The 23,496-nt window shown below is 42.7% G+C and overlaps 1 protein-coding gene across 9 annotated transcripts in view; it reads left to right on the plus strand.

The window, feature by feature from the left end:
* The window catches only part of FHOD3 (formin homology 2 domain containing 3), a 415,825-nt gene that overhangs the window by 13,284 nt on the left and 379,045 nt on the right, over nt 1-23,496 (plus strand). For all 9 annotated transcript variants that reach the window (XM_080583589.1, XM_080583581.1, XM_080583582.1 and 6 more), the window contains exon 2: nt 22,414-22,520. In XM_080583589.1, coding sequence (XP_080439715.1) covers nt 22,414-22,520 — 107 coding nt within the window. The remainder of the gene's footprint in view (nt 1-22,413; nt 22,521-23,496) is intronic.

The following is a 23,496-nucleotide window of genomic DNA, read 5'->3' on the forward strand; positions in this document are numbered from 1 at the left end:
AGGAAGTTGTAGACTGTGATGAGGTCTCCCCTCAGCCTCCTCTTCTCCAGGCTGAACAGGCCCAGTGACCTCAGCCATTCCTCGTACGTCTTCCCCTCCAGGCCTTTCACCGTCTTCGTAGCACTCCTCTGTACACTCTCCAACAGTTTCATGTCCATTTTATACTGTGGTGCCCAGAACTGCACACAGTACTCGAGGTGAGGCCGCACCAGCGCAGAGTAGAGCGGGACAATCACCTCCCTTGACCTACTAGCGATGCCGTGCTTGATGCACCCCAGGACATGGTTGGCCCTCCTGGCCGCCAGGGCACACTGTTGGCTCATATTCAACTTGCTGTCTACCACGACCCCCAGATCCCTCTCTTCTAGGCTGCTCTGCAGCGTCTCATCGCCCAGTCTGTACGTGCAGCCAGGGTTTCCCCGTCCCAGGTGCAGGACCCGGCACTTGCTCTTATTGAACTTCATGCAGTTGGTGATCGCCCAGCTCTCCAACCTATCCAGATCCCTCTGCAAGGCCTTTCCACCCTCATTCGAGTCCACAACTCCTCCAAGTTTGGTGTCATCAGCAAACTTGCTCAAAATACCTTCTATTCCTACATCCAGATCGTTTATAAAAATATTGAAAAGTACCGGCCCTAAAATGGAGCCTTGAGGGACCCCACTGGTGACCGCCCGCCAGCCTGACGCAGCCCCATTTACCATAACCCTTTGGGCCCTGCCCGTTAGCCAATTGCTCACCCATCGTATGATGTTTTTATTTAGCTGTATGGTGGACATCTTGTCCAGTAGGATCCTATGGGAAACCGTGTCAAAAGCCTTGCTGAAGTCCAAAAAAATCACATCAGCTGGTTTCCCTTGGTCCATCATACGGGTGATCTTATCATAAAAGGAAATCAGGTTAGTTAGGCAGGACCTACCCTTCACAAACCCATGCTGGCTGGGACCAATGACTGCTTTGTCCCCCAGGTGCGCCTCAATAAGTTCGAGAACCATCTTCTCCATGATTTTACCAGGCACTGACGTGAGACTGACAGGCCTGTAATTGCTAGGGTCTTCTTTCTGACCCTTCTTGTAAATCGGCACAACATTTGCCAGCTTCCAGTCTACCGGGACCTCTCCAAATTCCCAGGATCGTTGAAAAATAATTGAGAGAGGTTCCGCGATGACGTCCGCCAGCTCTTTCAGCACCCGGGGATGAATCCCATCCGGACCCATGGACTTGTAGGGATCCAGGTGGAGTAGCAAATCCCGCACACGTTCAGGGTCGGTTGGGAGTTTGTTATCCCCACCGTCCCGGTCCTCCAGCTCAGGGCACCCTGGGTCCCGAAGCCCATCATCGGCATTGAAGACAGAGGCGAAGAAGGCGTTAAGCGTCTCTGCTTTGCCTATGTCATTGTCTGTGAGGAGACCTTCCCTATCAAGGAGCGGCCCTATGTATTCTTTAGTTCTCCTTTTTCCATTCACATATCTGAAAAAGCCCTTTTTATTTTCTCTCACAGACACAGCCAGCTTCAACTCTAGGTGTGCTTTGGCCACACGAATTTTCTGCCTACAAACACGAACAGCATCCCTGTATTCTTTCCATGACACCTGGCCCTCCTTCCAGTAGCGAAACACTCTCTGTTTCCGCCTAATCTCCATTAGAATGTTCCTGGTCAGCCACGCCGGCCTCCTGCCCCGCCTGCCTGACTTGCGATATTTAGGAATTGATATCTCTGTTAAATATTGATGGGATTGTGAGAGACTTGAATTAGCTGCTTGGGGAAGTATGTGAGCGATTTGACATGAATGTTCTTACAATTTTGTGCTTTTACAGACTATGGTATATCTTTGTACCTGCCTTACTTGGGAATCTGAGTGTCACATTTGCTATTGCAGAGGAACCTCTGTTGGCTTGATTGGGAAGGTTTTACTGTTGGGCTGTGACCAGAGCGGTGCTCATGTTTGTGTCCACCTTTATGAGCTGCTAATGGAAATGGAAAAAGTTATATACTTGATCGGATACAATTGAAACTAACTACAGTGTTTAGTTTCTTTTTGTTGTGGGGAAGGGAGGTGAATGCAAATCCCCAGCCCCAGAGTGTTTATACAAGTACATCATGGTGTTTAGGCAATTAGGGTGCACTGTGTAGCAAAGCAATGTTTGTCATCTCTCATTCTTCCTGCCTTCCCCTTGTTTTTTTTCTTTTTTTTTCTTCTTCCAATATGCAACCTGTGTTGTAAAGAGGGTGCAAGCTCAGTTTACAAGTTGAGGTGGTTGGCAGGTCAGTCTGAGACAGCCTCCTCTAGGAGACAAATTTTTGCCCTTGAGAATAACTACTGAGTTGCTCTTGATGGACCAAGGCCATGTTGATGGACATTTTGTGCAGTGGGACAACTGTCTCAAGTGTACCTAGTACCTGCTGCTGTCATTACTGTAGCCAACAGTGGGAGAAAACTGGCCCAGGAAGAGGGCCAATTTTTTCCAGAAAAGTGCTTATTAAAAAAATTGGACATAGAATGAAGAGACTACAATCTCACTCGGAAGCAATTTTTGGAGAGCCGTCTACGGAAAAGGTGCTGCCATAACCTGCAATGCTAAAAGAAAGATAAGCTAGTAATGTAGTTGCAACCTCATATTCCAAGGCCTGTATACCCATGTCTATATCCATGTTCCCTGGTTACAGTTGGGAAATGTGTGGTGTGTATTGCAGAGATGCTTGCATTGGGTGGTGTAAAGCTGACTTGTAACTTTCTGAAGTCTGAGCGAAGAGCTTCTGTTTTAATTCTGCTCAATTTCAGCTTTGAAGCCCCTGTGTGCGCGGGGGGGGGTGGGGTGGGGTGGGATGGACAGGTGCAACTACACTTTCTCAAAAGGAAAAAACAAACAAAACCCTTGCTATGTAGACAAGGTCTGACTTGCCCAGGGATGTGTAAGTACCTTTGTGGCAGAATGGGGAATGTAAAATAAATATCCGGTCTCTTTCCTGTGTTAATTCTTGGAGAGTGGCCATTCCTTCTTCCCAGAAACACGAGAGCTTTTGGAGCACAAGCCTTTGGCTCATTGGGCTCAGGAGTGGATGGACAGTGGAGAAAGGCATTTGGGATTCCTGGAGTAGTGCTTTAGCTGAATGCTTCCTAATGCCAAAATGGTGTGACATTTGAAATTAACATTTTGTTTATGTGGTTCTCCTGTGGGTATTATATTGTGCCCTTAGCATAGTCTCCTAAAGCTATGCAAAGCAAAACAAAGTACCAAACTGATGAGCAAGCTTTTACTGCATATGGCACCTTGTTTTGACCTTGTCCATAAGAAAATAGGTTCATACTTCCCCTGTGCCTGACTCGTAATAGAAGAGTATTTATTCTTACTATCTTTCACTGACAGAAGCTTGAAGGATTTAAAGTAAGGTTAAAGAGGTATGCCTGTTGCTTTGATCAAAAAAATATTAAGTCTTCCCAGCTTCAGTGAAATAAGTTGTATACCTGAGCCAGCCCCTGTGAAAACTTCCACAATTCATTTCACAAAACGAAGGGGTATCCAGCTATTTTATTGGTCTGGGGGAACAATGATGTTCGTATCTTAGTCTCATCAGTATCATTGTGGCAAGTGTTTAAATTTGCTGTGAGGAAAAACAGTGTTATTTTAATATATCCCAGAAGAAACATGTTTAAGCTGTTAAGATTTTAATATGCTAGTTCAATGCGGTAAAAATGACCGGTTAGTGCAATAAAGCTGTATCTGTATGGACTCTTTTTTTTCTTTTTTTTTTTTTTCCCCAAGTGTAAACCTCACACGCTACAGGTCAGAGAAGGCATTTTTCTTGGAAGCTTGAGTCATCTAAAGTGGATGCAGCAGACTACTGGGCCATAAGTATGGCCTTAAAGTGCAGCTCAGCTAGACTTTCAGACTGTCTTTGTCCAAGAACTTTTGCTTTATAGTGGAAAAGCAGCGTATGGAGTAAGTTTCTGTGGTAGCACTGTTCTTGTGTAAATTATAAAAATTATTATCCAAAACAATGTGCTTCTTTCAAACACAGTAGATATTATTTGATTACTGAACGGGTGCTTAGGTGCCTTTTCAGCACAGCTGACATGCATCATGTATCCTATTTTTTTGTGATTTCGTACTTGTATTGCCTGTTACTCCCTCCTTAGTGTGCCTTGATCATGCTGTCAAATTATTCAATAATGTATAGAATATAAGATTAACCTCCTATTTTTTACTTGTCTGTTGAATTCGGTAGTTCTTGCGCTTTTTTCTTTTTCCTGGAAAAAATACGTTCTACTTGGTATTGGAGTGTGCTTTTTGTCATGAGACATTATTTAAGCTTTTATAGCAGTCAGCCAGCGACTGCTGAAGTCTTTGCATAGAATTTGTTGCATTTCTTTTATTATTGTTCTAGGCTTGGAAGCAAAAGAAATGCTGTTCCCTCTTAGATAAGGGGATACCCAAGACTATAGAGCTAAGTGAAGCTTGACATGTTTAAGAGTAACTCAGCACAAGGGTTTGTACATCAAAAGTGCTCTCAGCACAAATTTAACAATATACAGTAATGATCATAGATTCCTTTCTCTTAGCATCCTGTTGAGGTTTTGGCAACCACTATACAGTTTCCAACCAAAGAAGGGTCAGCTTGTTATCATGACATCATTATTTAGTAGTCAGGGCTCTGACCTTTCAGGGATGGAAATTACAGAATTACTTGAGTTTGCTCTTTGGAAGATGATCATAGTGTACCAGAAAGGTTTATGACTTGGGAAAGGAACCTCTTGAATATTTTGTGCTAAATGTACCACTGTTCTCAAATGCCACACATGTCATCTGATACTGAATTCCAGCGAAGACCATGGTGGGAGGGAAGCCTGGATTAGCCCCTGAGAATCTGCAGGCCTACGTGTTACGGTTACATTTATATGCTGAGGTGCTCGTATGCCCTTCTGCCACATGACCGTGTGTGCACTAAAGCCGTGTAAGCTTTGTTGTTGTTGAGTGGTTTCAGTTTTCTGGTTCAGTGTCCGACCAAACTGGATGGCTGAGGGTTGGGTTCTGTCACTGTACTTGGGTTGTTGTCTTCCCTTAGCGAGGAACCCAGCTCCTGTAGCTCGTGCTGCCATTCATGTGCACAAATCTTTAAAACCTAGGTCATCTTAGTAGTGTCAGGTTAAAAAAAGTACTGCTCATGGCAAATAACCGAAAACTTCAGTCCACTGATGCTTTACGAATTCATAGGAGTCATAGATCTCACTTGTGGTGGTGGTCTGACCTCTAACTCCCTTCTGTAAGGATTGACTGGCAGTCACTGGGAAACCACATCAGGTGTTCTGGTTTAAATTCAAGCTAATAAGGTGAAGCTGCTACAACTCAAGTAAAATAAAAAACAACCAAACAAAAACATAGGTGTGATTGAGTGTGATGTGGCTGTATCCTGGGGTGCATCAGGCTGGTTGAGGGAAGGGATTGTCTGACTCTGTTCTGCACTGGTGCAGCCTCACCTTGAGCATTGTGTGCAGTTTTAGGCACCGAAGTATAAGAAGGACATTATTATTAAATTAAAATTATTAGAGAGTGCCCAGAGGAGGGCTACAAAGATGGTGAAGGGCCTAGAGGGCAAGATGTATGAGGAGCAGCTGAGGTCCCTTGGTTTGCTCAGCCCAGAGCAGAGGGGGCTGAGGGGAGGCCTCATGGCGGCCTGCAGCTCCCTCACGAGGGGAGCGGAGGGGCAGGCGCTGAGCTCTGCTCTCTGGGGACAGCGACAGGACCCGAGGGAACGGCATGGGGCTGGGACAGGGGAGGGTCAGGCTGGGGGTTAGGGAAAGGTTCTGCACCCAGAGGGTGGTCGGGCACTGGGAGAGGCTCCCCAGGGCAGTGGTCACAGCACCGAGGCTGCCAGAGTTCAAGAAGTGTTTGGACAAGGCTCTCAGATACAAGGTCTGATCTTTGGGTAGACCTGTGTGGAGCCAGGAGTTGGGCTTGATGACCTTTGTGGGTTCTTTCCAACTCAGGGTATTCTATGATTCCACACTGTTGTCCTGTGGGATATTTCCATTTTGGGAGCGATACTGTTTAATATCTTTATTAATGATGTGGACAGTGGGATTGAATGCACCTTCAGGAGTTTTGTAGATGACACCAAATTGAGTGGTGCAGTTGGCACTTCAGAGGGATGGGATGCCATCCAGAGGGACCTTGATGGGCTTGAGAGTTGGGACCACATGAACCTCATGCAGTTCAGTAAGGCCAAGTGCAAGGTGCACTCTATATAACATCTCTCTGGGAAGAGCTTATATAACAGCCTTCTGGAACACAAAGGGTGTCTACAGGAAAGATAGGAAGAGATTTTTTACAAGGTCGTGTAGTGATAGGACAAGTGGTAATGGTTTTACAGTAAAAGATGGTAGATTTAGAGTAAATATTCAGAAGAAATTCTTTCCTGTGAGGGTGGTGAGGCAGTGGAACAGGTTGCCCACAAAACCTGCGGATGCCCTGTCCCCGGAAGTGTTCAAGGCCAAGCTGGCTGGGGCTTTGGGCAGCCTGGTCTGGTAGGAGGTGTCCTTGCCTATAGTAGAGGGGTTGGAATGAGATGGTCTTTAGGGTCCCTTCCAACCCAAACCGTTCTGTGATTCTGTATTGCCTTCTATTTGCTGCTTTTTCTCTGGAGGACAGTGGTTGGCTGTGCATTTATAGCCTGGCTTTGTTTCTTGCAGTTTGATGGTAGCCAAACAGAGACTGAGGTGGTTGCTGCCTCCAGTCTTTGCGCAGAGAGTCTCTGGTAAGCCAGTCGTCATGAAGGTTGCTTTTGGGACAGGGACTGTCTGTTCCACACTAACCTCAGCTTTTCTTGCATTTTGGGCAGATGTGGTCACAGACCATCTTTTTAGGGTGAGCATAGGGAAGGGCTAGGAGGAAGTCAGAGATCAGCCAAGGTCCTGGAACTTAGGATCTGGTGCCTGTGTGGCCAAGATTTCAACCACTGTATGTAGGAGGTTGATTGGCTTATTTATTTATTCTTTTTTTTTTTTTTTTCCCTTCCCTGGCCTACAATAAACAGGAAAACCAGGATTGCCAAAGCTAATTGCAAGAAGCCTGACACCAAAGTTAAGAGACACTAGACAAGCTTAAATAGTAAAGCTTTCCTCTTGGGATTTCTGTCAGTCATGTGCTTTCTACATAGCTGGATTTTGTATGCTACGCTGAACATGGAGTTTTATGGTTCCCTTTCAGTGTAAGGACAAGGTTACTTTTTATGTAACAATTGAAAAGTATAGCAGAAATTGACTGCAGCCCTGTACTGTAGGCTGTTTACAATCCCCTGACTATTCAATAAGTTGCTTCTAAAGAAGAACAGTGTTTATTTGCTACTGGTCAATATTTTCTTATGGTTCACGAATTGCGGTCAGGACAAATGAACTGTGCCTATGAACTTTTCAGGGTTTGTCATATTTAGGTCCAATTACTCCTCAGTGCAATTCCTTATTATAAACACTATGTCTAACTGAAAATGGAGAGTAAAAGAAATATAAATTTTATTCTTGTATTAAAAAATATTTCATGCTCCTATAAACATCGAAGCAAGAAGTTTAACTTTTTTAACTGCAACTCAAGATATGACGACTTACAGTTAGTCCATTTTTTTTTAATGACATCTATCACTCTGCTACAGATCATCACCACTGAACATGGTCAGGCTAAATGAGAGCTAATTGAGACAAGAACAAACTGCCTCCAAAGCTAAACAAAACTACATACTGTAAGCAAGCCTGTGTGAAGTAGATTGCCAGGGTTACTCAGAGTCACTGGAGGCAATGAAGACAACTATATGTCCAGATTTGTGGAGGAGCTGAGCTTATGGTGAGAATGTCACGTTTGTGTGTAACCATGCTTATGACATGGTCCCTCTCTCACTCTAGAGGGGCAGGATGCTTTTTTTTTGTTTGTTTGCTTGCTTCCTGCAAATCAGGGCCTTTACCTCTTCCTGCCTGGTATTTCCTAATGTACTTTCTGACAATCTGAGAAATCTGTGGGTGCGGAATCTGGCTCTCCCTACAGGTGGCTGTGTGGAGTCCCAGTATCTTCAGGAATTGAGCCAGTGTGTTGCTAAGGAGTAGGAGATGCTGCTGCCAGAATAATCAGACGAGAGTAAGTTAACTAAACCAGTGGACTCAGTCTTGTATAGCGCTGCCCAAGGTTGCAGCTGACATATTTCCTATTTAAGAAAAAGCAGGTGATACTAATTTTTCTTTCCATCATTCCTTGGTTAGATTTCTTGTGCTGTTGAGGAAGAATGGTCTAAAATAAGCAAGACAAAGCTGCAAAAAGAAGTAGTATACTTTTCTTAGATGGGTATATGAGCCTTTTCTCAGGTCTGAAGTAGAAATAAGATATCTCGCTGGCCTGAATGCTGGGAACACTTGCTGATAGTTTAACTGGATCATGTTAACACACTAAACAATTAGAGAAGATGGCTGATAACTGAGGTGCAGAGACAACGTTAGCGAAGGTAGTTAGCTCCTGTGCTGGTGGGGAGAAAGACATCAGTCATTGCCTGTAAGGCACTGGGAAGCTACCTGTTGATGGGGAAATGCAGATGGGGACATGACATACTGGCTACTGAAAAATCATGATTGGGGGTTATGCATTTTAGCACTTAATGATGTCAAGGCCCAGAAAACACTCTTAAAATCCACAGTAAGACTGTCCGCTCAAAGTAGTCATTTACAAATCATTTTATATAAAGGAAAACAAGCCCTCATTTTGACCTACCTCATCTAATTGCAAATCAATTGCAGATCATACAGTTTTTAATTATATTAATTCTGTCAAATTTTGTCTTCATCAGTATGCCAAGTGAGAATAAAGAATGCGCAAGGTACAAGGACTAGGAAGACTTAATTGCTGTTAAGTGATCCTAAAGCCACCTGCAATGGGTGCAGATAGCGCCCATAACCTTGGATATATTTATAATAAACCCATAAGGAAATTATTGGGGGGAGAGAGAATATTCATGGCTCTCGTGTAGGAAAAATAAGTTTGGACTATGAGATACCTGAGACATCTGGAAGAGCCATGAGTTTCCTGGTGAAAAACCTTCTCAGTGAAACATCTGGGGCTTATTTCTCTGCCTGAACCAAATAACCTGAAAACTGTTTGAAGCATGTATTTAAACTTAAAAGCTAGCAGGATGTTTTTTCTATCAATAAAGAGCAATGAATGCTTCAGGAAAAATAAAAAAAAAAACTGCTGCCGTAGAACTTAAAGAATCATTTTAAAAAAAAAGTAAGAATGGCTTTTTGTGTGCATAGGTGCTCTTTACACTGCAGCATTGCTCAGAGAAAATGATTTCTGTGGAGAGGAAAAGTATATTTTTAATTTCTTACTTTGAACTTTTCTTCACGCATGACAAAGGCACATTCCTGTTCTGTTTTAGGATGATCGAGTCAGCTATTCCTTGCCTGGCCAAGCTGAACAACCATAGCTGTTGTTTGCGTTTTAACTGGACTTCACAATGGCTTTCGGATCGTAAAAAACATCCTACTACTCAGGTTGTCAGCAGTTTTCCCATCTGTGAATCTTTTCTGGTTCCTGAGTGGTTCTTTTTCCCCTTTTTGGATGACAGCTAGCATGGTCTTGCGCATTGCCGCTCACTTTTTAAGTTGTGGTTTGGTTGGTGGGTTTTTTCTTTTTTTTTTTTTTTTTGTGGTCTGGGAAACAAGAGCGCAGTGGGAGCAAGCGCAGGCACTGGTAGCGTGCATCCGCATGGTGTGGGGATGCTGTGGGTGCCCACGTTTTGCTACAGCCCAGCACTGACCCAGTGCAGCCCCAAAGTGCCTGTGGAGTTTCTGAACTTGTTCCTCTTTTGCTGATGGCCTCCCAAGTGCATGCCCAATATTTGGTCCTTTTTGCTTCTAAATAGAGCGGGACTAACTGTCTTTTCAGCAGGGGAGAGCTCGAGCACTGAAAGCCTCCCCAGACAAAGGTTTGTGCTGCCCTGCATGCAGAAAGGACCTGTTTCTTATTTCCCTGACATGCGGCTGGAGCAGATGACATCATCCCTTTGGAGCTGATAGAGTTACACCGGTGTATAAATCGTGAGATTAGCGTGGTACCAAAGACCTTCATGCTTTGCAGACTGCTATTGTTTTTATGCTTTTTTTGTTTTTACATAACCGTTCAAGTGTTTTGCATGTCTTCTTACTACATAGCGTAAGACAGCTTAACCAAACTAAGCTACTCTTCCTACTTGAAGGACTACTTTTAAATTAATTGGCAAACAAAAGCACCATGAATAAAACAGAGCTTTGTGCTTCATCTTTCAGAGTTTTTGATTGTAGTTAGCTCAAGCTAGTGTGTGTGAGCTATTTGAGACATTTACCCATAGTGATTGGAACTGGAAGGATGAACAGCTACAGCTCTGAGGTAAAGAAAGCTCAGTTAGATTTTTAAATTGTAATAGCAGTTAAGCTCATACTGAAAATAAACTAGCTCTTGATGTAATTCTTAGTAAAATCAATACCAAAGAGAGACTAATAGCTATTCTTTTTTACTTGACTGTGTTATTTATTTGTGCTGTAGGGTTGTACTGCTTTTTTTAATTAAAACAGTGAAGAGAGATCATGATGATTATAGAGGGAATACAAAAAGCAAGTAGTGTGGAAGGGAAATGTATTTTATTCATTATCATTAACTAACATGGTGCTTTATCTAGCATAAAGCAGTATATAATTACCCTTTCTTCTTGTATGAGAATTATACTTCTGGTTTCAGACTTTTGAGAATGCAGCAAGTACCAAAAGGCCTTGTTTAGACTGGAGGAAGGATCTTGTGATGAATGCCTTGATCTAAGGATTGGGAAAACATTTGCTCTTTCTGAACGTGCCAAAATCTTGCTCTGTGTCTATGGGTTAACCGCTTCGGGATTGGTTCTGCTCTAAGTGTGACTCTTCGCACTGTTTAAAACTTACTCGTAACTTTTGTTCCAAACTGCAAGTACTGGGCATGTTTCTCCATGTGAAAATCTTCACTCTTTTCTGCTTTTAGTATTAAAGATGTCTCCTCTAAATAGTTGACAAAATAGTTGCATTCATAACCACCTTTGCATTCTCATTCAACTCTGAAGCATAAATCAGTGTGTTTATTGCAGCTTTTTTTGCCAAAGAACAGTCCTCCATCACAGCTGGGAAGTCCCTGGTTTTATATGGTGTGAGCATAGTGTTTCTGCACCTTCTCGGAAATAACTAAGCAGCAAGTGCATACAGCTTCAGGATGCATGTGTGCGTGATACGATATTCCAAGTGACTGTGCTACAGGCAGCTGTGAGGAACACTTGAACTCAACCAAATGGTTATCAAGGCTTATCTGTGGTATAAAATGTTGCCCCAAGCAATTTGGGATTAGAGAGCTTTGTGCAGTCTAGGCATACTCCTAAATGCCATTTTCCTAATCCACTTAGGTGTCTCTAAAATAATTTTGACAGCTTCGTCCTCAAAAGATGTCCACAGAGTCTTCTCTGTCCTCATTACTTTCTAGATATGTAGAAGTTTGTTCTTCCATAATACACTGGCTTTGGTGACAAGTCAGCATCAGGCACTTCCGACCCAGTGCTCCTGGGCTGTTTCAGTAGATTGCTGCTCAGTTGTGTTGCAGGGAAAGCCTTGTCAGGACTTGGATGTTCAGTGGTCTATGTTAAAAGGAACCGCAAGGAAGCTGTTGCAAGTGAAGGACAGCGGAGTAGGGTACGGAGATAGAGCTATGGGCTTTAAAGCTGAGAAGTGCCGAGGCCTTAATGACAGCATTTAGGTACATAAAGCTGCTGCATGTGTTTGGTCTTGTATGAGTAAGTAGAAATTCTCAGCATCTCTTCTGAAGGCAAACATATTTGGAATCAACCAGCTAGACATCTGCAAGCTTAATTCATTGAGGACTGCAAAAAATGAAAGCTCTTCAGTCTTAGTGGGTTTGGCCAATATTATCTATTAAAACTACTATTGGTGTGTTTTATTTTGATCATTCAATTGTTTAAAAAAAATGAAACGTTGGGAGCAGGCACTGGAAACAGGGACCCCATGCGTGCTTGTTTATAGGAGCTTTCATGCTTATAGCAGAGTGCAGGCTTGTTCTGGTTCTCTTGTGCATAGACGAAAGTGATAACTGTGGCAGTGATCTTTTACAGTAGCTAGTACCAGATGGTTTAGAGGGATATTTGAGCACCACCATAATGGATAAATTTAAATAATAGATATTGGATGCCTGTTGGCTTGAAGCATACCTGTTTTATATGCTATTAATTACGAAGTAGTTTTTCCAATTTCTAGAAGCACTTAATTGCATTTGATCTCTAAGCTTTGAACTCTAATTATGAGCTTTATTGGCCCATTGTGTACTGTATTTAAGTCTCACTTTTAACTAGTTTCATAGTTTTTCATTAATTTATTCCTTTGTTCTGTAAAAGTCTGAGCATGATTGACTTTTTTTTTTTAGGTTTTCAGTACCATCATCCTCTCTGCTTTTTCTAAGCTATCTTGGTCTTTTTGTTCTCTTATGGCTTCTTGAACTGGTCCTCACTGATACCATTTAGAGCTTGTTCACTTCTAGGGAGGATAGATCAAGAGTTGTTGCTGAAGCCGTTTGTATTTAGCTATGTTCTCTGTATGCCTTTTGAAACAGGATGGTCAGAGTGTAAATAAGGAATGAGTGCTTGATATATGGCCGATGATAATACTACATTCATCGTTTCCTTACAGACTTGTATTTTGCTTGTAACTGGGTTTGAGTGTGTGGCTTTCTGGTTGACTATTGTTAAGTCGTGCTCCTAATGAATGCCAAAGTTCTCTTTTGTTTTCCTATTCTGGTCCAGGCAACTGCTTTAAAGCTTTGGGGTTGAAACTGCTGCTTGGCAGCTAATCAAACGGAAGGAAAAATGGATGATTTAAAAAAAATAGAATAAAAGTAGTTGAAGCACAAGTGCCAAATAAATTCTGCTTAAGGGTAAAAACTTTAGATCCCTTGTGCTTTTATAAATTTGGGAGTAGGAGTTAAAAGAATCTGCAAGGTACATGATTCTTTACCATTTGTCTACTGCTCTCTATTGAATTTCATTCTCATAAACTTCTTAATCATGGTCTTTTAATGATTTTTACAGTTGATATTAGGTTTTGAATCACAAAACCTTTAAGAGTCAGTCTAAGTATCAGAAAGAGTTGATGATAGTAGTCATTAGAACAGTTGTTAATAGACAAAATCTTTCATCTAAACCTCCAGGATTCAGGTTGTGTCTGAAAAATGATTCTGTTGACAAGTGCATGATGTTTTCTTCAGTAATCCTGCCATGCTTTATTTTTTGTATTTCAAGTTTTTGTATTTTTTTTTCCTTGGCATTAATGTGTTTAACACAATGCATTTTCCTGTACATTAACCCAAGGGGTTGTGCTTGTGGTGTTTTGTTTTTTTTTTTTCCCTTTTAAATAGCTAACCAGAATCCTCCAAGACAAATTTTGACTATAATGAAGGATAGTTTACCCTGGTCTTCCTGTTTCCACTAGTGACTCTCCTTGACTATCATTAACTCTAAATCTCCCCTGCTTTGGCTCTTAGAAATTTGTAAATTTTTCCAGGACTGCTGTCAGGTCCTCTCTCTCTTGAACTGTCTTGTTTTTCCCAAAACCTCTCTGCTTCAGGTTTCCAAATGGCCTGATACCTTGTCTCTTCTTTCCCTGTTTTCCTTAGTTTTGACTTCTCATTGGGGAGGAATTAAGGATGCAAACACCCTGTTCTCTCAAATACTGATTTGAAGCACTGCTGATCCCAAGACTGATGTTCCAGCTGCCCTGCATATAAAAGGGTGCAGACGTGGGTCATGTGGCCGCAAACACAATGTTTGTGGGGTTTTGGTGTCTTGCTTTTTGTGGTATGCTGTCTACTAGGCGCTTAGCCACTGCGTCAATGAAACCACCACTCCTACAGATTGCAATTTACTGCTTACTGTGTCCTTGCTGCGCCTCTGTAAACTGCGTGGGTGGTGGTGTGGCAGTCCAGCATTGTAGTTTTGTGGTAGGGTAGTGAGCGATCCATAGTGTGTCATGTGCAAGCAGAGTAGCAGAGGTGGAAGTGCTAGCTATGCAGTCTGCATCTTCAGCTGCAAACTGGAGAGTGCTGGGAGACAGCTCGTTTGTAAGGACGTGTTAAAATAAAAGGCTTTGAATCCTCGATTCATTCTGTTACATCACTTCAAAAATATTTCTTAAATATGACGTATTTCGCAGTTTACAGTTTCATAAGTACAGAAAAAGCAGTTTGAAATTTTGTCATGAGTTCAGTACAATTTTTGCTTTCTTGAACTGCACCTTATCTTTGAAAGAACGATTTCTGTGGTTTCCTACACACACAAGTTTGAACAAAAGATTCTTCAGATGATAAACTCCATTGAAGCTAATCCTTTCCCTCCTCCTCTCCCTTTTCTTGACCTATCTGCTTCTTAGAGATTATTTCCATTTCCTTGGATACCTTCACAGTAATTCCAACCAAATGGTAATGAGAGCGTGTCAGCTGTAGGCATCCCCTGTGTATCCGCCAAAAAGCGGTATATGCTGCCAAATAAAGGCTCCTGTTCTTATGGCTGCTCTCCTTTTTGTTTAGCTGAAGACATACTTAACCATGAAGGCCAGAAGAGCTAGCTCTTTGTGTTTGTAGTGAGGAAAAGCTGAACAAGGATGGGGAAAAGGAATAGAAGAATCGAGGTGCCAAAAAGTTAATGAGCAGATGCAGAGGTTAGGTTATTTGCATCATTGTATGTTCATTATCTTTACCGTGAGAAAACTAGAAAATGCAGTAGGTTCTTCTGGCTTAAAAAGCTGGAGAGATTTTTGGTCTAAACGATTTCAGTTTGCTGAGCTCTGCTGTTGGCTGTTTGCTTCATGTGTTTTCTCTAATTTAACTTAAAATGATTAAATTAGGTGGGGGAGGAACGTGCGTCAGTTCTCATGCAGAATGAAATTTTGCCTAGTTCTTATGCAGAATCTCAATTATTTCTAATGTCTTCTGTTTTCCTTGTTTATACTGAACGTTTCAGTAGTCCCCATCCCTAGGTGAATTTAATTTGCTTTCTTGTTCCACGCTTGTTGACATTTTGAGCACTCGCACGTTTTCCAGCAATGCTCGTGTGGCTACTGATGGAAGCCCTGGTGTCTTATTTGGAAGCAGATACTCCAGTAAACTCTGAACGGCTCCCCGTGGAGCACTGTGTTAAAAGGAGCTGCTAAGTGAGAGCTCTGGCAAGTCGGGGGCATAATCCACCGCCTAGGAATAGCAACAGGTACGCATCTGTGCGTTACGGTTTCACTGCGATGCGTTGCCTGTGTTTGAGACCCCCAAAATAGCACAGTTCCAGAATTTTGAACTCTGAACTTCCTTTTGTTATTCTTAAGTCGAACCCATAATATTAATGTAACAGCTTTCAGTGTTTGTTTTCAGTTTCTTTGTTATTTCAGCAGAGTATTTGTATTGGCAGCGTGTTGTTCCAGTGGCTCTCCAGGATCTCATGTGGCATTAATGTTTCGCTTCGTGCACTGTAGTACCTGACCCCAGCAGTACTCGGTGGCGTCAGCCAGGCCTGAGATAAAAGCTGCTGTTTCAGACCAGGACTGCAGTCTGCATATGAAATACCAACATTTTCATCTTGGAGTAGTAGTTCCTTTCAAAGGAATTGTGCTCTGACTGCCCTATGCCTGGTCACACAAACCTGCAGCCTATACTTTGCGTAGGCGCTGTGCTGTTGATGCAACTGCATGTAAGCTCTGCAACATGCACAGGGGCTGTGAAGCAGTTTGGCAATTAGTGTGCTAAAAAATAAACTAAAAGTGCATTAGCATTAAGTTATTCCTATAAACTATGCTAATTGCTCCTGAAGTGACACAAAATTGGAGAATGCTGTTGTGCCTGCTAAATTAGTTGTAAGGTCAATGATCTAGCAAACAAGTTTCTTTACCTAGCCTCGAAATGAGTACGGAGGAGTGAGTTTGGTAGGGTTTGGAAACCCTGTTGGCTTTTGGGAGCAGGGCCTTCTTCAGAAGTAGCCATCTGTACAGAGCCTGTGGCTGAGCTTAACTTTAGAACTCTGACCTCCTGAAAGTGTGGGCTTTATTGTAACTTTAAAAAAAAATTAAGAAAATACATGGACAAGAAAATACAAAGCTAATTTAAAAAACAAGTATGGGGGGGAAGAGTTTAAAGCTTTGTTCTAAGCAATTGCAGTGGAGTTGCTGAGAGCATTGGGAGTTTTAGATCAAGATACAGTGGTTGCATGCTGTGTTGGGTGTCTGTCAGACTGGAAGATGAGAGCAGTTTCTAGCATACACCATTAATTTTGAGCACTAACATCTGGTTTACAGATTACTTGCTTTCATTTCATCTCATTAATGTCAAGCTTTGTACCTGAGATAGGTCATGCAGCATCACTCCTGAGCTGGATGCTTTGGTCTCTCTTTTTTGTTATGTTACCTGAAGTGCTTATGACTGGCATGTCAGTGGCATGGGCTGGTTAGACCTATTCTTCGTATGAGAAGGAAGGGATTGAGGCCCTTGGCTGGAGGGTATCTGGTAGCAGCTCTGAAGGCAGGTAGGTGTTCTAGTGGGTTGCATTTGGGATGTGTTCAGACCATCTCCATGTTTCGTTACTCTGTGAGACGTAACAGGGACAGCAACGCTGTACTGTTTTAAAAGGCCAGCTGTGTGCAAATGCAGAAAACTTATGTCTGGTGATCTGTACTTAAATTTCAAAAGCATTAAAATATGATGCTCTCTGAATAGAGCATGATCATCCTCCATTTGAAGCTCAGCTGTGGGTGAGAGCATTAAATATTGATTTGCACCATTTTGGTTTCTGCAGTTTTCTTAGAAATATGCAATATGTTTGGTAAGGAGGCAGGGATGTTTTTCTACACTTTTCCTGAGTAGAAATGGGTTATTTTTTTAATTAAAAAAAAAAAGTGGGGGTGGAGGGAAGAGACGTCAAAGGAGAGGGAAAACTGGCATTTGTAGGCCTTGGTAACAGGATTGCCATCCCAATAGAAACAGCTGAACTGGAAAGGAGCACCTTTTAAAACTGTGTAGCTGAAGTGGGCAAATGTGTCAAGCTTGCAATCTGTAAAGCAAAACAATGCTTTGGATTTAAAAATGGAAAACTGAGTGTAAAGGGACTATTTTTTTAGTCAACCATTCCACCTATTCTGCAAAGCATCCTGTAGGTGAGTAAGGAGCATGCCAACACTAATAGGAACAATTACCACCAAATGATCATTAAATGAAAGATGAGCTAAGACATTTGAGTAAGATAAGGGTTTTCCGAGTCTGTGCCAGAAGCTAGAACTGAAGAGGGATTTTATTTCTACAGCTTGTACTGGATTATTCCAAGGTTTGTTTTTTTTTTTTGTAAGGCATTTCCTTTCCCTCTAATTCTGGAAACAACTAAACGAGCAAAATAATCTGCCCAGTAACTTTAGCTAGAATTACCAGAAACTTGGTGAATCTGATGTAGTTCCAGCTGGTGGCTGTGGAGTCGAGCAGTTTTGGTAACTTGTGTGGTAACACTGGAAAATAAGTTTATCCTTTGAACTCGTAACATAGGCCTCTTCGCACTGTGAATGGGACTTGTTTGCTATCTGAACTGGATCTTTGAGTGGTGCCTACATTTATTTAAATGGAGGATAAAATCAAGAAAGTGTTTGGCACTGTCGTTGCACGCACTGGCTGTTGACTTGTCAATGCCTTGGGGTTTGGGAGACGCGAACAGCCACTTGTCCAAAATCCGAGTGGATTCTCGGGGTGAGGGAAGAGCAGCTCCCCAAGGCTGGTTGTTGAAAAATGCACTTCTGTGGTCTCTGAACAAACAGCAAAGAGAAGCTTTTTTAATGGTTTGTGGTTCTGCTGTTATGCTTTCCGAAAAGCAGGGAGGGTGCATGTGGCATTTCCACTGCCCTTAACCTTTGCCAGCCTATGCTGCCTTGGGACAGAGGGGTTAAAACAAGCCAAAGGAAGGAAAGTCCACCTGGGACATGTACTAATCTCGCAGAGCACTGTGGAGGAAGAGAAAGCAGACTTCCACAAGTTTCTCTTGGCATGGTACGGTGCACGTTGCCTCTGTGTTTAGGTATTTACCCGCCAGGCTTCTTGATCAAGATGGCCGGTGCGTGCGTGGGGTGCTTGTGAAGCAGACCTTGGCACTCGGCCTACGTGTGGCCTGCTTCACGCGCCTGTGCTCGGGAGCCTGTGCTCCCTTCTTGTGGCCGCCAACACCTCACTTCCAGTGTTTCTCTTGGATTGTGAGGAGCCAAAGGCAGTAGATGAAAACAGTGACTGAACTCTCTTTTCTTTATTGTCATTCAAGCAGTTTCTCTTGTAGTGTCTGAAAGCAGCAGTAATCACTTACTGGCATCGTGTGACTGGCAGATGGTTGTCCTTCTGTGCTGCTGGTTTGTTTAGTTTTTTTTTGCCCCACAGTTCCTTGTTCCTTAAGCTATGAAATTCAGAGATCACAGAATGGTTTTGGTTGGAAGGGAACCTAAAGACCATCTAGTTTCAACTCCCCTGCTATGGGCTGAGATGCTTCCCCATGGCCAGGTTGCCCAAAGCCCCATCCAGCCTGGCCTTAGATACTTCCAGGGATGGGGCATCCACAGCTCCTCTGGGCAGCCTGTGCCAGTGCCTCACCACCCTCAGAGTAAAGAATTTCCTTCTAACTTCTAATCTAAATCGACGAAATGGCGAGCTTTCCTGTTGCACGGCAACAAGGGCTTCTTTGTGGTCGTCTTCTCAATGGAGAGAAATGGGTGTTACCTCTTCCTACAGGTCACTGTGTAAAACAAGAAAGCAAAAGTCATTGTCTGTGTACTGTCATTGAACTATTTTGAGTCGTCTGAAGCTCAGTGGCCTTGCAGTGCAAATGATTCTGGCCCTACGGGCTGAGGGACTAGCCAAAACTGACTGAATTTGGTTACCTGCGGAAGATAATGACCAACTGAGCTTCTGCGCCACATCCTTTGTTTCCCGGCAGCCCAGAAGGAGCACTTGCAAGAGATGCTGGCTTGACATTGCCCTGCCTGCAAGATTTCACGGGGCAAGTGGGAAGCATTTGGGCTCAGGGGGACCCAAGGGCAGGGCAAAGCTGGAGCTTGGCAGCGCTGACCTCGCTCTGCCCGTTCCTGGCCAGGATCGAGGGCAGGACACCTCTCCTTGGGTATGGTGTGCTGGAGCTTCCTTCTGCCACTGGTTAAATGGCAGAGGATGAGGGATTAGTAAACACTGGTTTTAAGTGTTCTGGTATTTTAACAGTTTAATCAGTTTGTTTGCTTTTGCTTAATTATTTGTGTTCAGTGTAACTATAAGCTTGCAGTAGTGTAACTATTGCTCATACTCTTATGGTCTTATTATGTGCTTCCTGTTCCTTTTCCTTACATTTCCCCGATATAATTATCTGTGGGAAAACTCTATTTCAGGGTTATTTAAAGAATTTCTAATTGTGGTGATGACTCACTGGGGCATCGATACAATTTCTTCTGCTGAAACTATCATTCTGTTTCAATTTTTTTTAAAGCTTTTGAGTACTTTTGTGGAGATGATTAAAAGACGACAAATATTTATGATGCACAAAATAGAAATTGTCACCTTGACTACTTTTTTTTTGTTGTTGTTATATTACTTATATAAAATTTTTGGCTCTTCTGGGCAACACACAGGTGTGATTGGAAAAAATGACTAATGATTTGAAGGGACTGGCAAGAGAGATTTTAGAAAGTGTTTTTTATGTTTATGGAAAAAAAAAGACCTCGTGGCAATAGTACTAACAGGTTGAGCAGTTCAACAACAACAAAATGCTCATCTGAGTTTTGGGACCAGTAGGGAATATTTAAGAGTCAAAAAGAATTGTAAAGAATAAAGTGAAATAAACAGAAATAACTTCTAAAAAGTTGAATAGCTGTCTTGTTCATGGTTATGGAAAACAGCTGTGTTAAATATTTTTTGAAAGGCTCTTTATAGATTCTGCCTTTTGATCATCCTCGGAGAAGATGTGTGCTAATAAAGATTTTTAATGTGAATTGTGATCAATGGGAAGAGCATGTCCGAAAGGAGCTAGATAGAGGCTGTCTATGGGGGTCTCCAGAGACAGGGAGAAGTGATGCGTAGCAGATAAACATGGAATTAACACTGAACAGAGGGGAGAGACCCAACATCCTGAATTACTACTAATAAGCACTAATGAGTGAACATCAGCCATCCTTTGTGTTGAAAAAGGCAGGCGATTTACTAATTAAAAAAAAATCATAAGGTAACTTCTCTTTTTGTATACTGCCTATAAAATATGAGTGCTGGTGAAGCTTGAAAGGGAAGATGCAAAGTAGCATAATGACCCTGTGGAAGGATGATTCCAGAGCTTATTGCCTTAGTTCTTACTGCTTTTCAAAGTGTTGTTTTGCTCCTTTTCATGTCTGTGTGTACACAAGCAAGAGAGACTTTTTTGGCAAGATTCACTGTTAAGTAAGGGAAATAAAAGATATAGTAATGGAAGAAATTGCAATCACTCCTGTTGATGGATAAATGGATACAGTGGACAATGCTTTAAAGCCTGGATGAATACCATGTTCAGCTGAAACTATGGAGATGAGATGAAAATAGGTAGAATGTACTATTTTCCTTTATCTTGTACACGAAGTACTTCCTGTTCTCATCATGCTTTTTATACGCTAAAGTCGTAAGACATTAGTAAGGCACTGTTCCTTTTCCCTAATTATGCAGTATAATTGGAAATTGTGGGCAAATCTCCTAATCTCCATAGTGACAGCAGAACATTTATCTAATTAGTAGTTTGCCTTTTGGCATTACTTTGAATAAATTAGCATTTCATTTGATATCCTGGGCTACTGGGAAAAAAGTTTCCCGGAGCAGTATTTAGTCTTTCTTCTCTGAAGGGTGTATTTTGAATTAGCATAGGTTAATAATATCCTTTGTACCCGGGGAGATGCAGAATAGTAATACTGTTGTAATTCTTAATATCAGGGAGCTGGGCCTGGAGGTGCTTTTCTTTCTTTAATCCCCAGGAGTCAGGGTGAAAACTCATGCCGCGTTATTTGGTGTGCTTACTCTTTCACTGGGGGGAGGGCGGGAAGAGAAAGCGGAACAGGTTCAAATGCAACTTCACCTCTTCCCTCTACCCTTTCCTTTCTCCAGAAAATGAACTTTTTCTTTCAAGCTGTAGACAGTGCTCAGCACAGTGATGTGGGCTACCTCAAAAGTCATGCTCTATCAGTTGCATATTAAAAAGTTGGTCTTCTGCAGTATTTCCAATGCAGTTAATCCAGAATGGCCCTGAGAAGACTGCTGGTATTCTTTTATTGGACGGATAAATCCCTGTGATAGGAAACCGGGTGACTGAGTCTTGGTATTGGCATCCAGATAAGAAGTGTGACCTCCTGAGCAGCTACTGGGAGCCAGTAACTTCAGTGGGAAATACAGGTGGCTCATCTAAGATGGAGTTTCAATTATTTTCTTTTCTAGTGTTAAAAGAACAAATACTGAAATCCATGGGTTTGATAAAGGGTTATAATGTCATTTCTTTGACTCATTGGCTGCTTTGGACCTTTGCTTATCCCTTCTGAGAGTTGGTTTCCACCTGCAACAGCAGGTTGGTATGGTGATAATTGTTCTCCTCTTCCCAAAGTGGCCTCTGCCGTGAGGCTGTAAGTTTATCCCCCCCTGCACAAAAAGCAACTATGACAGTGGTAGGGTTGAGAGGTATGCAATGGAGCTGTCATCTTGTTCTGCCACATCCAGAGAGATGAAGTGTCTTCTGTTTGGCAGGTCAACCTGAGGCTGTTTTGTTATCAGACCGGATTGTATATGTCGTAACATGACACATCTGGGGCTACTATACTGTTGAACTTGAAACTGGTTACAGAAGGACCCCAGCACTGTGACACACCGAGGTCCCCAGCAGTGTTTGTCAGACAGGGCTCAGCGATGGCAGCTCCTCTGCTTCTGGGCGGGGTTCTCCAGGGTGTCTGAGGTGGATGGTCACTTCTTCCCTAGCAGGAAGGTACGACACCCTGTATTTCCACCTGCCCTGTTTTGTTTGTTTGTTTCCGTGCCTTGGGAAGAAATTTTCCTTGTTTCTTGTGATTTGACACTGGGCTGTCATGGTGAGAGAGAAGTTCACGTTGCTTCTTAGCTCTTCCTTCAGGCTTGTTTAGTTACAACTTATCATTGTGACCAAGCATCTAGTGAACGTGGACTTGGGATTGTGTAAATTGTCTAACATCACTCTCTTCTACCTCCTACATATGGTTTGTTTTAGGGAGATTTTGTCTGCGGACCTGGAAAATGGAAAGCCTATGCTAGAGGTATGTCAAAAAATCACCGCTAAAATCTGATGTTCTGAATTTTGCTCTACAGCTTGATGACTGCACTCTACAATTGTCTCACAACGGTACCTATCTGGATTTAGAATCCACTCTAGCAGAACAAAGGGATGAATTGGAAGGCTTCCAGGAGGATGCTGGGTAAGTAAATGTTTGCTAAATTTTGATTAATAAGCATACTTGTCCAGAAGCATTGAGGTTTCAGGATCTTTTGTGGTTGACTCGGTGCATTCAGGTCAACGTTAGGAACAGAAAACATAAAATTCTTTCCTGCGTAAGCACATGCCCCCCCTTCTGTAATTAAGAATTTAATGACTTCTACATCTATGTTCGCTTGTACAGTTTCTCTAAAAGAAGATGGCATTACAAGAAATCTGTCAGGAAGACTGCTGTGACTAGTCTAATACATATTATAGCTTTCTGGGGTTGGTTAGTTCTGGGAACTCGGAGATATCAACGTGTATAATAACAGCCAGAGTAGAAGAATACATTGAAGTTGTGCTCTTGAAGTTATAGACTCAATTTCTTTGTGCCTTGAAATCTAAGTCCTTGTCCAGGACGCTGGTTGGCCGAGTCCCTTGGGAGGCGGTTCTGAAGGGCAGAGGAGTCCAGGAAGGCTGGGCGCTCCTCAAGAAGGAAATCGTGATGGCACAGGAGCGGTCCGTCCCCACGTGCCCAAAGATGAGCCGGCGTGGAAGAAGACCGGCCTGGCTCAACAGAGAGTTGCGGCTGGAGCTTAGCAGAAAAAAGAGGGTTTATAATCTTTGGAAAAAAGGGCGGGCCACTGAGGAGGACTACAAGGATGTAGCGAGGCTGTGCAGGGAGAAAATTAGAAAGGCCAAAGCTCATCTGGAGCTCAATCTGGCTACTGCCGTTAAAGACAACAAAAAATCCTTTTACAAATACATCAACGCGAAACGGAGGACTAGGGAGAATCTCCATCCTTTACTGGATGCGAGGGGAAACCTAGTTACTAAGGATGAGGAAAAGGCTGAGGTGCTTAATGCCGCCTTTGCCTCAGTCTTTAGCGGCAATACCGGTTGTTCTCCGGACACCCAGTGCCCTGAGCTGGTGGAAGGGGATGGGGAGCAGGATGTGGCCTTCGCTATCCATGAGG

This window comes from Anser brachyrhynchus, assembly GCF_964034855.1.
Source record: "Anser brachyrhynchus genome assembly, chromosome: 2".
Taxonomy (NCBI): Eukaryota; Metazoa; Chordata; class Aves; order Anseriformes; family Anatidae; genus Anser; species Anser brachyrhynchus.